The sequence below is a fragment of the Lygodium microphyllum genome, chromosome 3 (assembly GCF_053477565.2).
Source record: "Lygodium microphyllum isolate KBCC chromosome 3, Lygodium_microphyllum_v1.1.10, whole genome shotgun sequence".
Taxonomy (NCBI): Eukaryota; Viridiplantae; Streptophyta; class Polypodiopsida; order Schizaeales; family Lygodiaceae; genus Lygodium; species Lygodium microphyllum.
In genome coordinates this window covers 84,974,906-84,990,923 of record NC_141137.1, presented here as the reverse complement: position 1 = coordinate 84,990,923, position 16,018 = coordinate 84,974,906, and the positions used below count along the sequence as shown (strand labels likewise).

At 39.0% G+C, this 16,018-nt stretch overlaps 1 protein-coding gene across 1 annotated transcript; it reads right to left on the bottom strand.

Moving 5' to 3' along the window:
• Nucleotides 1–2,893: 2,893 nt before the first annotated feature.
• LOC148038585 (DNA-directed RNA polymerase subunit 10-like protein) lies at nucleotides 2,894–15,447 on the bottom strand. Its single transcript, XM_087673671.1, has 4 exons — nucleotides 15,264–15,447; nucleotides 15,127–15,185; nucleotides 14,847–14,941; nucleotides 2,894–3,210 (listed from the first exon to the last, which is right to left on the bottom strand). Exons 1-4 carry the CDS (start codon nucleotides 15,297–15,299, stop codon nucleotides 3,182–3,184), a joined length of 219 nt encoding a protein of 72 aa, XP_087529797.1. The 5' UTR covers nucleotides 15,300–15,447; the 3' UTR covers nucleotides 2,894–3,181.
• Nucleotides 15,448–16,018: the final 571 nt, after the last annotated feature.

Below are 16,018 nucleotides of genomic sequence, written 5' to 3'. Positions count from 1 at the left end.
ACATTTGATCTACAAACATCCTTTTTTATTGCAACCATTGTGCAAGGTTTGTTTATGAGCCACAATTTATAAGCTCTTTTGATACATAATATGCAAGCGATCTTATGATGTACTATATACTTTCCTAGTTCCTCCTAGAGTACACTTCATGTAGGCCATGCATGAAGAGATGTAGAGGTATACCCTTTTTTGTTGTGTTAGTAACAACTTTTTCTTGGCCTCAATAGGTGTCTTTCATGCATGACCTTGGATCCTCAATGCATGTCAACAACAACCAGCTTGGTGCTGTGCTTCGCACAACCTATGCCTCTTGCTACATGAAGTGTATCTTAGAATGTAAAGTATCTTAATTGTTAGTAACACTCCTCTTTCTCTTGCTCTCAATAAAATGTTGAGGGAACCAAGTGGATATAAGAGGCAAGGATTGGAGAATAGTACTATGAGATGGGTGGATAGTGTGTTTAAAATCATAAGTGTTACCACACAAGAAAATTGTTAAAATGGCATGCGAGTACATCTTTGGGCTAGGCATAGGTGGTGAGGCCCAAAAGGAATGCAAGTTACACCCTTCCTACTTAGAATATAATACATCAAACCATACAAAAGCAAAAGAGGCCCCACAATACATCAAACCATGGTAGCTTCAAGGTCAACACCTTCACCCAAAAACTTATGGACATGCCTAATCAAAGGAATGATGTTACATAGGATTTGAATAGTTATTAGAGGTCCCAATATTACATCATCCATGATTTTGCAATCAGTTGATTCTTAAAGTAGAGGGATACAAAAGGAAATAAGTTGACAAGGTGTAACTACAATAAAATCTAAGCCTCAAGACCATGGCATCATGTGCATACATTTCAAAGTTGCTTTTGAAGGGCAACCTTGAATGCAAAGGAACTGAGTTAAAAGTGATAAGATCATATGTTAGAGCTTTGTTACTATCATATGATATGTGCACCGATGAAAAATTCTTATGTGAATATTTCAAAAGTGTGTTTTCAAGTTGTCAACTAAGAGGCAAGTTTTCAAAGTGTTCTTCATAAGAGGTTTGTATTATACACTCTATAACTTGTGAACGTTCATAGTGCATTTGGTCTCTTCTATGCATCTCAAAATCATCTTAAATTCATTAATCATTCTCAATGAAACCTTCATTCCAATTTGTTCCTAAAGTGCATAGACACATTTAGTCATATAAATAACCATAACCTTCTCATTCTATGTCAAGGTAAAAATGTTTTGAGCTTCTAATGTTCATTTATAGGAATTGGAAGGGTGACCATTTTATCAACACCCACATGCATTGCAAATCTGCACACTAATGCCTTGACATCACTCTCCATTCTCTTTACAAGTACATGACACATATTGGGTTACATTACAATTATACATTTAAAAAAATTGTTCATATTTATAAGTATCTTCTTTTATTAGTAGTTTTTTTTAATTAATGATATTTAATAATTTGTTTTGTTTTATGTGTAGCAATTTTTAATTCCATTGTTCTCCCTCACTCTTAACGCTTTCTCTTATTACCTCTCTATCTTTGTTAATCTCATTAGATTTGGCATTTTATTTTCATGGTTTCTAATTCTTCAATCTCATTGTTATATTTGTTTTTGACATCTTTAGGTTTGGCATTTTATTTTCATGGTTTCTAATACTTCGTCTCTTTGTTATTTTTGCTCATGACATCATAGCTCTCTCTCTCTCTCTCTCTCTCTCTCTCTCTCAATCACACACACACACACACATCATCCATTGTGTTTATTTTCATATGTAATATGTTAATTTCAGTATTAATTTTAATCATTACATTTTAGTTTTGTATTTTAGTTTTGCAGTTCTCATTCTCTCCAATGACTGTTTTGTACCTTTCATATTAGTTTCTCTCTCTCTCTCTCTCTCTCTCTCTCTCTCTCTCTCTCTCTCTCTCTACCATAATTTAATTTGAAATAATTGGAGCAAATGCCTCCACCACCCATTGCTGTCATAGATACTCGCTCAACAATATTGAGTAGTTTTTACTGACCAAGAGAGAATATGAAGTGATTTTGCATTCCTACAATACAACCAAAATATAATACCTTATGTGGAACCCTATTGCTACATAGATAATGTCTAAGGATGTGTATTACCATAACTATCACTAACATCAGTGTAGATCACTGACCTAACACCAGTGCTTCCCACTGGGAGAAGCTAGGCACAGAGCGCCCAGCATACACTATCAAGATGCAAATTTATCCCAAAATCCTGTCCAACAATATTAGTAGGACAATGATATATGAAAATGCACAATTGCTTTCATGAAGACTGAATAGAGGTAAGAGCAAATGCACTAGCAAAACCAATCACAAACATTACACCATCCATTTACACCATCTCCCTTAAACACAAATACAAGCTTTACAATACCCCTTGACCAAAGGCCATTCAAATCTTGGTCTCAATTCCCCCTTATTCCAATGACTTGCAAAATGGGCTTCAAATGTAAACAAAGATCAATATCCCCTCTTGTGACAAGGAACTATTCACACAATCTCTCTCCCTCATGAATATTACCAAAACAGACTCTATCTGCTCAAACTTAAATAACTTTTGGTTTCCTAAACCTAATGCATTTTCCACGTGAATATCACCTTACCATGTGCATAATAGACATACTTCCAAAAGCTTCTTGCTAGAAACCATGCCAACCACAGCATTTGGTGTCACCAGAATATTAGAACATTGAAACTATGATAAATTGTCTACTTCATATATACCACTGGCTTTTTGCAGACAATGGAAAAAGCATCGCAGCCACACTATAGGCATTATATCTCACCCTCCAGAAAACAAATGCTAGTTGATGACCAAAGAGTTGAGTAAAATACAGTTCATGGATAGAGAACTAACCAAATGATTACAGCTAGCATGAGATTAGTAAAAATACATGATCCCCCATGACCAAGCAACTCCATTGCACTCATTGTGTTTTTGTAATGATATGAACACAATTCAGATCCCTTAACATCATGAAATTACAGGTAGCTTACATCACAACTCTCTTTAGAAATGTCCTCCTTAGACTTATGATCCTTAGATTGAGCATGCATGGCGCATACTAGCTACATGCTTAATTGATAGCTGCCAAAAAGCGTCCATTTCCAAAAACCTTACTGGCCATTCTTTATTGGTTGGAATCATTCCTCTCCAAGGCTGCAACACACCAATATTCTTTTAGTATGAAAATCGGAACAGTAAAGAGTTCAAAAAACAAACCAGAAAATTAGCCTCTCTCTAGCCCCAGAGCAACTCTCTCTGGCTTCCCCAACCTCTCCTGTCCCAATCCTTCTTCCTCACCCATCTTCCCAGATAACAGGTGTAATTCTTGCACTATCATCATCATCTGTAACACAGAGAATGACAACATACACAGTACATTGATCTATGATGTGACACAGGTCTGTCCATGGATGAAGGTATGCATGATAGACATTGCTGGTATCAAAGGCTGCTGTCCAACTTCAGACTCCCACTGGGCTTTTTGGTGTGCATGAGTTGATGCCACCAACGATTGCCATATTGTTAATTTTTGGTTATCTGAAGATTCATTGGGTTAAAGTGGAGTAGATTCTTATTCTTACTGGATCACAAGCTCTCAAACCTGATCACATAACTGCATCTAGCATGCCCAATAACCCAAAAAGACCCTTAAATCATTTCTCTCGTTGTAATAAGGGAGACATTTCTCCTAATATGTTCTCTTCTCCCATTGCATGCACACATGACCAAAATCAGCCCCTTTCATCAGCCAAAAAAGCAAGGGAGGTCTAAAAATAGACCCCTAGATGGCTCTAGCTCTTATTTTCACTGGTAAGAAGCCAATGGAGATGTGGTCTTGATCCTCAATACATTGTAATTGTGCACTTTGGTTACTTAAAAAATGCCTATCGACATGTCACTTGTGCTTTCTAGTATAGCACATGTAACATTCTGTTGCTACCTTGTCCAGTTATTAACATGAACTGAAGCAGCATACAGTCATGTAGATTGCAAGTTTTGAAAAACTCTTGCAGACCTGAATCAGCTGACAAGGACCAGGAGTGATACGGAGACACTCTTTGAGAGTGTCAATCGCATGTCAGTGACTATTCTTGACTGCCTGTTCAGCTAGCAATAGTGTGACCCTTGAGCTCTATTTATTACAGTAAGCAGCTCCAATTTACAAACTTAATGAGTCCTGGAGGGGATTAGCACAATCCAATATGCTGCACTACTAGTCCAGAACAGCATCCACAACAATCACCTATTGAGCTGCCCTGCCACAGCCATGTTACCAACGCTACCACCTGCCCTGTTGGTAGCCTCTCTAAGCAGGCTGCCAACCACTTTCCTGGCCTCTGGCTACCTACTTGAAGAGCATTGCACATAAATAATCCATTTAAGGAAAAGCGAGCAACTCTAATGACACAGAAGAGACTCAAGGGCCTCCTTATGTAATATGTCTTCACAAATGCGAGGTGGATGGATTAAAAGGCAAAACAGTTCATCATGCTTGTATTACAATTTCCCTCAAACAATCAGAAATCATCTAAAACAAGAACCATGGTTGGCATGACTTCTTACCAATGTTAAAGAAACTCCAGACAATGAAGTGTAATCCTTATCAATTGACTTCAATACTCACATTTCCAGCCACGCCTTGCTTCTCTATGCTACAAGACTCCAAGTGTCAAACATAGCTATCTTCACTACATGCAATCCTTTCTTCTCCAAGTGACAAACTTTTAAGCCCAACTTTCCAACATGCAAGCTGCCCTTCCCAAATGACATCTGATCATGACAATACAAATCACTTCTGAAGTCGAAAGTGTGGCCAATGCTTTGAGGGCTCAAACTTCATCCAATCCCATAATCTTTTTGATAGTGGTGCACATTTCATGGGCGTTAGGCTCTTGATTAGGCTTTGACATTTGTATGAGGCACCTTTCTAGGCAACCCATTTGGGGCTAGCTCATTTGTCTTGGGTCTGCCCCTAGAGTCTATATATACCCACTCCATTCTTATTACATCAGATGACATGCACTAAAGAGAGGGTGTCTGGAGACACTAATGGTCACTACACATGCCATTCACCTGTGTGGTCTATACATTATATCGCTTGTATTGTATGATGGATCCCATTGCCCACTCATTTATTATTTGATTTCTTGTGTTCTCTCTTTCACTATTCATTCTTCTTGGTTTTCAGCAATTGTGATTCTTCCGCTATTGCTCCTTCTCACATGGAATCAAACGATCAATGTTGCTGGTCTGGTGCTTTGTGCTACTGCTATTCACTATTTCAGGTCTCAAATTGCTGTGTTTTGCTGTTCCTAGACTTCTTCTCAGTGTTCAGTAATTGTGATTCTTCCACTTCCATTGCTCATTCTCACATGGAATCAAACAACCAATGTCGCTGGTTTGGTGCTTTGTGCTGCTGTTATTCACTATTCTATGTCTCGAATTGCTGTGTTTTGCAGTTCCTAAACTTGCTACATACTGGGTGACCTGTTTCTATGCTGCGAAACATGTTTCACTGCTGGGCTAAGGTGATTTTGGAGGTAGATGTAAAGCTAAAAAGGTGCATTACAAACTGCACACTTGATACAACGATACAAGCTGACCCCTCGCCTCCTTGGCTATCTTGCATGATCAAATGTGTGGAATGATACCCCTCTTCACAAATAAAGCGATTTAAGGAATGCACTTGGGCATCACAGCCATCCCATCACATTTGCTCTTGGGTGGGAGGCGATGTGGAAGAGGATGATTTAGCATCATGAGAGCCACCTCTCGATGTGGCAGTGGGAGATGGTGGCGGTGTTGGAGAAGACAACCTTCACTCGATGCCATTAACAATGTGCCATAAATTCTGTGACAAGAACACGTCACATCATGTAAGCTCACATAGGTTAATTTGTGCCATCGAGCTTGTCATCAGCACCAAGCATGCCTAATAAATCATTATAATTGCTGGTCACGAGTGGAAATAAGAAATAAAATAATGAATTCCAAGTGGAGAGAGAAAATAAATGCCCAAATAATAATAAACCACTAGTAGAAGAGATGTTGGCTGTTATAATGGCATCAAATACTATGAAGAATAATAATTTTCTCTTGCTTATCATCAATAAATGCCCTACCAACCCTAAAGTACCAAAAGAATTGGAGGCCAACTTTGTCTCCACGACACTTGCTGATCGACTCTTCTAAATCTATAAATCCTCTATCTATAAGCACTCTTGTAGCCTGATTTATAAAGGCATCCCATGTGACTCCGAGAGGGGGAGGAACATTAACATGTCTTGTAACCCAATGCCACTCTGGCATTGAGGGGGGTGTTGAGAGATAGGCATATGAACCCTCTACATCCAAGGGTAGATGAATGTGAATGGACTAGAGGGTAAGTAAACCCTAACCCTAGCCATACATAGGCTATTTAAACAGCCCTAAGGGTCACTCTCAATGTGTGTGAGAGTAGTAGTACTTGTGAGCAATTTACTAAGCTCTCTTCTCTCTTGTGCACACTTCCCCATGCTGCAACTCTAATATTCTAACAAATCCCAAAGAGCATGATGATCGGTAAGGTCACGGTGGTGATGAAGGCAGCTAATCAACAACAAGAACACAACAAATTTGAGGACCAACTAGATTCCAATGAGTGGAAGAGATTTGCTATAGGTGGCAATTCAAGCGGCAATGTTTGGACTATAGGGCAACTGGACCACCGTGGCAAAGGCACGGTAGATTCATATTGGTGACAAGTCTGTTGCTAGCAATAGGTCTACAGAGGTAGCAAATCGGTAATCAACAAGGTGGAAATGGCCCAAGATAGACATGGAGGTGGCAAAGTGACACTAGGCAAGGTGTGACAACACGACATTGGACTGCAATCTAACCATGAGAAGATAGCCTAAAACTAGCCTTCCTTCCCAGATAGGGTGGTAGATAACCTGATTTAGCACTTATTACGGTAATTTACAAAATCGCAAAAATTGAAACGCACTCTCTACCATACAATCTTGGACAATGGACAACTTGTGGGCCCCAAAATTGGCGCCCCTTGCGGTATTTCTTTGACTTTTATTGCAAATGGATAAAGTAAAGCAAAGATCCTTTGACCTCCTCCACTAATCCAAGTGCCTCTTACTGTCAATACTGACCAATAAGCCTTGAAACCAATTTACCCCCTTGGTTTGCTTGGGAATTGTCTCTCATCCTACTCCTTGAAAGACATTCAAACCAAAATCTAATATTGGCTAGCCTTTTGAATCTCCCTGAAATTACTCAATTTCAACTGTTGCAATTCAAATCCTAGGCCCTCAATTATGAGCATGAATTCCGAGGCGGTTATCAAAACCCTAAATTCTACTATAAATTAGGGTTTACAGTAGAGATTGAGTAAAATCTCTTCCTTTGATGGCTCAAACTATTGGAAAATGCTAAGATAACTAGAGAGATGCCTAGGGGACGAGAGAGAATCCTGTAGAGAGAAATTTCACGGTTTCATCACGAGAAGCTGCTCCCTCTCCTTATATATTGTCATTTGCACCAAAAGGACCTTGGGCTACTGTCATCTACTCCTAGAGGGCTCCAAACTACTCTCACATGTTGTAGGATTGATTCCTAGTGGCTGCAAATCACATCAGCAACCTCTTCTTGCTCCTTAACAATCTCCTTCTCTCTCATAATGGCTGGAATAGACTCCACCAGCCCCTAAAAACATTTTTCCCACTTGCATGGGCAAGTTTTGTCAAGTGGTAACCTTCTAATTCCATTTTCCAATATTATCCAACTCATAAAATTAATTTTTAGAATATTAATTCTAAAAATTAATCTAATAATTATTCTAATGCTCAAAAAATTAATTTCACCCACCAATGATTAAATAGGCTGGGCCAATTTGTCTTCCAAGTATCCCTAAGCAATTAGGGATCCTTAGACCGGCATTAATTAATTAATTAATACCTAATCTCTAATGTCACACTGACATTAGTGACCAATAAATTAGTCTAGGTCCAAATCTAACACCAAGTACCATCTAGTACGTGTTAGGCATAACTTATTACCACAACTTTTGCCTTTGATACCTGATGTATCCTCGTCGGGGCCCTTGGCTTATTACCATGAAATAACTGTCATGTGCATCACATGTACTAACAACCTTGCACATTTGATTAAATATTTAATCAAATGTTATTAGCAAGATTAAAGCATCTCAAAATTTCACGTCCTAATGACAAACCTTCCCCTTGATATCCCTGCAATCATCCTCGATTGCATTGCATTATGCCAAAGGAAAAACATGTTGCACTAAAACTTCCATAAGACATCACAATCACAACATTGGCCTCTGTTGTCCAACCATGCCATATACCCCATACTTGCCCAAAATTTCCAACCAGCATAAACATGATATAAATCTTAAATACAATCCAGAATTGTTGCTAATAAGCCATTGTATGTTGGGTGTAAAGGCCATGTACGCTCTCCCGTGTATATATTACTTCACACACGTAAACTCACCCTAATGGATGTAAGTATATCATACTCTTAAGTATAAATACATTCTTTTGTTCTTTGTGTGTACCACACTGATACACACCTATCCGACAACTCACTCTCACTCTATCTCACTCTTCAACACTGTTCAGTTCTGGATTATAGAGTACCTCAATTAATACGCTTGCTCCCTAGTCTCTGCTCTCTCCCTCTCTTTGCTTCCGCTTCAACTGTACATTGGATACATCCATAACTCATGTTTCTCAACTATTCAGACTTCAGAACCATAGTAAAGTACATTCTCAAGATAAATCACGACTGAAACCATCTATGGCACGTACTAACATGCTGCTGACCATGGAACCAACTGTAAACCATTGAATACTGGGCATATTTGATTATAAAATGATCACTTGTTGTCGATTTGAGAACTCATCACAACTGTTGCAATGTGACCTCAAACTGATCACAAACTGATTGCAAAAATTGATCCCAAAAGTAACCATAAACGATTCTCAAACTGATCAAAGACTAAGTTGAAACTGACCGACATTTTTTCTCAAACTAAGGCAAAGACTCCTGCCAAAGTGATCATAAAATAAAAGTATCATTTCAATGTCTGACTGAAACTCATACTCATCTACATACATCTCACGACGACTAATATAAAGAGTAGTGACCTCATGGCAAACATACTGTCAGCACAAAACCTTGAATGCATGTTGAATACATCCTAGATCCACTACATACGAGAGTTGTCCATAGCTGGAGGAGTGAAAGTACTACCTTTCCCTTCAACCTCAGGCAATGCCCCGAGCCTCTACTCTGCTGAATCTAACTAAGCCCGAGCCGAAGTCAGCTCTTACTAAAAGGCATCTTAGTAATGCTTCAAGCCCTTGCTCTATTGAACCTGACTCGAACCGAACTCAGCTCTTACTTAAAGGCTTCTCAGTAAAGTTACAACAACTAAGAATAGTCTATCAAGTCATCCTCTTCCATCCACTTTACATCTATTGGTGAAACAATATTGAAGCTTCATCAAGAAGCATACGGAAACTTTATCTCTAACTTTACTTGCCTTGAAATCTCTACTAGGTTGTAGATCATTCTTCCCCTTAAGCATTGTTAAGCTTTATACTTGCACATTGTTACAATTCCGACGTAACTAATATGCAACATTGCATCTAGTTGACTAGCCCCTCGTGTGAACCTAACATGCGAGGAGCACCAAATGCACTAGAAAACATTCTTGTTTGCATACTTTGGGCCATCGCAATGTGATTGTGCATAGGAAATTGCATACTACTAGCCATACCAAGATACATTTTCCCATACATTGTTTGCATTACTAGCTATATTTTTCATCATGATCAATACTATACGAAGCATTTGCATGACCAGCATTAATACCATGAGTCCCAAACACAATGGGCTGCATAGATGTGTTGCCAAACTTGCCACTTTGTGTCCTAGCATCATGCCAACAGTACTAAGTATGGGGTTATGCATAATACCAGTCATACCCAAATGCATTGAGCCTTGCACACCACACATTGTTTGTTGTATATGATAAGGAGTTGTGTCATACATCCCTATATGCCGTCCCTGGCCCACCATAACATGAAAACTAGTGCCGTCACCAAAGTATTATGACTGCTCTATCATTGCATGCAAACCCTACTCTCCAAAAAACATTGGATTGGCACTTCCAAGTTGGACTTATATATGCATCAATTGCCCCATTGGCACCATTTGCTTATGCTCATTATCCACATTTGGAACATCATGCTATTGTGTTGACTCTTTTTCGATGCATCTTACTGTGTCAAAGCTCTTGAAGACGATTTCCTCTTCTTACCTTCATTACCCTCCTTTAAGGGTTCAAAAAGCGCATGAACTGAGGATCATTTGCCAATTGCATAAACATTTCAGCAGCTATCCTTAGTTGATCTTTCAAATAATTACCAAATTCCTCTTGCTCTTATTGGTCATTAGCTTCTGAAGGCCAAGAAGGACCCACATTTTGGTCTAAACCAACATTATCAGCTATTAGCTTGCTGTCCATGTTGCACGCCTTGTCCAAGATCAGGCATTGCTTTCCCTAACACTTTGTGAATTTTTAGATAGGAGACATCATCCCTACTTGATCCCATCTCACTATCTAAAGACATTCTTACTGTAATGCTCAATTGAATACAATTTCAATACTAGAGCAAAGCTTCTGACCTTCAATCAAGAGTCTCACGCCCACCAATATGAGAGAATTAATGGTATCCCGACAATGGAACCATGAAACCAATCTTTCTTCTCGAATAAGTAGTAAATAATGTGATTTGCACTTATTACAGCAATTAACAAATTCACAATACTAAAATGCGCACTTTACCATACAATCTTGTTAGCCCCAAAACTAGCACCCCTCACATTATTTCTTTAACTTTTATTGCAAATGGATGAAGTACAACAGAGATCCTTTGACCTACTCCGCTAATCCAAGTGCCTCTTACTATCAAAACTAACCCAGCAAGCCTCCAAACCAATTTGCCCCTTGGTTTGCTTCGGGATTGGCCTTTACTTGCTCCTTAAAAGACAAATTCAATCCCAAATTCGATATTGGCTAGTTGGTCTCTTGAATCTCCCTGAAATTCCTCAATTTCGTCCTAGGCCCACAATTTTAAGCACACATCTCAGGTAGCTGTCAAAACCCTAAATTCAGGGTTTACAGGGGGATTGGCCTTCACCTACTCCTTGAAACCCCAAATCCGATGTTGGCTAGCTAGTCTCTTGAATCTCCTTGAAATTCTTCAATTTCAACAACTGGAATTCAAATCCTAAGCCCACAATTATGAGCACACATCTCAAGGCGACTGCCAAAAGCTTAATTTCTGTAAAAATTTAGGGTTTACATGGGATGGGCCTTCACCTACTCCTTGAAAGACAAATTCAACCCCAAATCTGATATTGACTATCTGGCCTCTTGAATCTCCTTAAAATTCCTTAATTTCAACTGCTGAAATTCAAGTCCTAGGTCCTTAATTTTGAACACACATATCGAGGCGGCTGTCAAAACCCTAATTTCTGTAAAAATTTGGGATTTAAAGCAGAAATCCTCTTGTCGTCCACCAAATAAGACTGAGATTTACTCAAAATGACTGAGAAATGCTGATATCTCCAGAGAATGATTTGGAAAAGGTGATAGAAAGCCAATATGAGAGAAATCTGATTTTCTTTATGAGAAAACCCTAAATTCTGTTTATTGCCTACTCAAGCCTCTATTTAATACAGTCACCTACAACCAACCACCTCCAAAATGCTATCACCTGATTAGCAATGCTATTGCCAACCCCTAGAAGGCAACTCTCTACTGGCCCCTACCTACTGAGACCCCTAAATGGTTATCTTCTACAGCAAATAGTTCTTCTCTGACCGAAAAACAAACCACCAACTCTCTCTCTTCTTCTCCCTCTCCCAAGCTATAAATTGATTCAATGGCATAGACGTAGCCCCCAAAAACGCTTTCTTAGTTTGCATGGGCATTTTTTTCCAAGTGACAACCTTCTAAACCCAATTTTCAGTATTATCTAATCATTTAATTAATTTTTAAAATTAAATCATTCTCAAAAATAATTTCAACCCTTCTGACCCCAAAATTAAATATGCCTATCCATAATTATAGTGGATATGCCATTTGCACAACAATGGTCCCTAACCTTTGTTGACCCTTAGACTAGCATTAATTAATATATGCCTATCCATAATTATAGTGGATATGCCATTTGCACAACAGTGCTCCCTAACCTTTGTTGACCCTTAGACTAGCATTAATTAATTAATTAATGCTAGTCCCTAGTATCACCACCAACACTTATTGACCAAATAACTATTCCAAGGTCAAAACTAACATCAACTCACCCCCAAAACCCAACTGGTATAACTTATCACCACTTTTGTCTTTGACACCTATTGCATCCTCGTGATCCTTCGCCTATTACCATGAAATAATTGCCATAGGCATCACATATGCTAACAATCTTGCACATTTAATTAATAGCTTAATCAATTGTTATTGACAAGATTAAAGCATCGTAAAATTTCACATACCCATTACATAGACACACGAGGGAAAGACATTGGTGACAACTAGCACCGATTGAAAAAGGTGGTAGCACTAAGTGCACAATCACCGATAAAGAAAATAAAGTCAAAGTGGGAGCAATGGCTCGCAGGCAACCACCAAGCAAGAGGAGCTCAATGGCAATGGCAGATGTCAGACTATCACGAGCAATAACAATGGCAATGAAGATAAGTGGCTCTGATACTGCTATGGATCCATGTGTGGAGTAATTGCATGATTAATTTAATGAAGAATAAATAAGAGCAAAAGAACTAATGAAGAATAAATGAGAATGAAGAAATTAATCAAAGCACAACATCACTTGATCACACAAGAGAAGCAGTGTATCAATGAGTGCAAGTACAACACTCAAGACAATCATAATACAATGCCACACACTTGTATGCTAAGGACGCACAAAGTGTCTTTTTATAATAAAATAGAACCTTAATGGCTTAACCATCATAGAAAACCCTAACCCTAGAGTCACTTAGTGTCTAGGAGCCTAAGGGCAAGAACTACATTAAATGACAATTTAAATGTCTAAGTAGCCCGGAAGGACATCAACTCATAGCCCATGAGATAGCCTACAATGGGGTGTGAGTGCACAATGAAAGAGAATCACAAACACAGAGAAATAAGGAGAGGAGAATAGAAATTTGCACTCAACAATGAAGGAAATCTCAATACCATGAGGACTCATCAATCCCTACACACAGTCCAATGCGTCAATGAGGGCACCGAATTTGGCTAAATAATAATGGCAGCACCTGTCTAAGACGGTAATAGAGACAGTGATAGTGACGAAGATGAAAACGGAGTGTGCAACCTCCAATCCACGACAGAGACGGAGAAGACTACAGCCACCTATCGGAGCACCAACAAAGGACAAAGAAGAATGATCTGCCCAACCAGCCCAACAGCTATAAACTGGTTGACTGCTAAGCTGGCTGACTTGAGCAAGCTAACCAACTACATTTAATGCAGTCCTACTCCAATAAATGTACCAAAATGATGGCATAGAATGTCAAAAAAACAATCACAACAGTCTAGGAAGCGATCAGTAGGCTATCAAGGCAACACAAACACTAGAAATGCACACTTAACAAAGGAAAAACACAATCAAAGCTCCAAATGTCTCTGTCATACTCACAATCAAGAGATAACAGACTGACAAAATAAGGCAGGCTAACTAACAGCAGCTCTCACCACCAGTTTTACACTGCTCTAGAGCTGCTCAGCCTCGAGTTACCTGTAGTTTGTTGCCATCCTATTTAGCTCAACCTTCTTCATTACAAACAATCACCATATTTGCAACCAAAAAAATGCATTTGTAGCTCCTTGCTACTACATAGCACCTCCAACCTATCTACTACCAACCTTGCATCTGCAGCTACTGCCCTGGTGTTTTCAATCTGTGCAAGCCACCTTTTGGCCACTGCATCTAATCAGCCTGATCCAAATTCCCATTTGGCCAACCTTATCATTAAGCCCTCATCCACTAACAATAGCCTTAAGATAGAGATCACTTTTCCAATTGCACTTGAAATACTTGTCATCTTCTATAAGGTGACATCAACACACACCAGGATACCTCCTCAAAAGTCATTATTCCTATCCTTGTAGGTCTTGTCTTTTTATCCCTTGCTACAATATCATCCTTCCAGTGTTGCTGCCTTCTTGTAAACGATCTCACAATCAACAATCCAAAGTAGATGGTAGTTCACATCAACTAAGATTGTAATCTCCAAGTGAGCCATAACTCTTGACATAACAAAAGAGAAGGCCCAAGGCTACATGAGAGAAAAGAAATGCATCTCCCTACTTGATTGATGGTCTTACTAATCTAGCACTTCATTCCTTTGGCTGGTTGACCACACTAAAATGATGATTGATGTTGAAGGCTTACCCATAAGTTGGATTTCAGCATCTGCCTTTCCGAAAGACAGGCAAGGATCCTCAAGACTAATACACATCTCAAGCTCAAACAAATCCTGATTGTCTACTATGAGCAATTCAAATTAGCAAGTCAGCTTCACGATAAATAATGATCAAAATTGAAGGGTGGATTTTGAGCATCTACCTATCCAACGAGCAAGCGCACATTCCTAAGATGCTAATCATTTCTCAACTTCAAAAGCAAGCAGGATAGAAAGTTGTCTATATGCTCCACTCTAAATGAGATGGCCCTTACTGTTATATTGCAGGAGCTTTTCAATAAGATCGACATGAGTCATCAGCATCCTCCTGCAGCAATAGCGATGAAGGCCCAAAGCATCCAACGCATCACTGCACAATATCATCAAGACACGCATGAATACGTAAGACATAAGCCTATGCGACGAATATATATGGCGCGCTGATCCTCAGAACCCCTTCAGTGCGTCGTTGAAAACAAGACACACATGCAGAGACGCTAGAAGAAAACGTGTGGCCGAATGCTCAAAGAAAAAAGGAAGCGAGCGATCAATCACCATTCCGAGTAATCCGCCTGAAGAAGATCCAGATAGGTATCCCATTTGTTCCCAATCACCTGCAAGCATGCATAAGGAGTATCAGTTTCCGACCATATTTCAGGGCATAGCATCATTTTAGAAGCACGTTCCCATACCTTCCCGCAGGTGAAGCAGCGGACCGGGATAATCATGATGTCTGGTAGCGACGATAACACTGATGCAGGAAATCAAACAGCAGCTAGGGCTTCGAGAAGGCGGAAGAGTAAGGTCGGTCAAAGGTTTTAAGGTTGTGAAACACTTTTACAGCCCGTCCCACCCAAGCAGATGCAGCGTTTCCGAAGGTTTGAAATCCTTGTAAAATAAAGAAGTGTAGAACCTAGGGTAAAGGGCCAATAAAGTAGGACTTTCCAAAAGTAAAACACACCCTATCTTAATTGAGTAATAATTTTACAAGAAAGATGTGGCTTTTTTAGTCACTTAACAATATAATATAAAAAATTTTAAAATTACAAATGAGTATAATTTAAGTTAAACAATTGAGCCATATTAAAAAAATTATATTTTAGATTTTGTAAAACCCTAAAGCAATGCATCCTCTAGTGTCACTCTATTGGTCTCTCAGTGTCTCTTTTTTATGAACCTTTCGTTTGTAACTAAGGTTACTTGATAAACATATCAAAATATTTCAATATTTTTTCTTTGAGCTCTATATCTTACTTCTTACTACTATATTATTTTAGCTATAGGTTTGGAAAGCTCCGAACCTCGAGAGGGCTTCTCGAACCTACCCTCTGTTTCAAACCTCCCTTTTTTAATCAAAACCCCCTCCCCTCCTCTCTTTCTCACGTGCAATATCTCATTTTCTCTTCCCCTTCCCTTTTTACATTTTTTTTAATGAAAACCCCTTCCC

Excerpts from the sequence above, each read along its gene's own strand:
- LOC148038585 (XM_087673671.1), bottom strand. The coding sequence starts at position 15,299 with ATGATTATCCCGGTCCGCTGCTTCACCTGCGGGAAG. Across the intron at positions 14,942-15,126 it reads CAGGCGGATTACTCGGAATG|TGATGCGTTGGATGCTTTGG; the intron begins GTGATTGATCGC and ends GATATTGTGCAG. Across the intron at positions 3,211-14,846 it reads AAAGCTCCTGCAATATAACA|CCTTGGAGAGGAATGATTCC; the intron begins GTAAGGGCCATC and ends GGTGTGTTGCAG.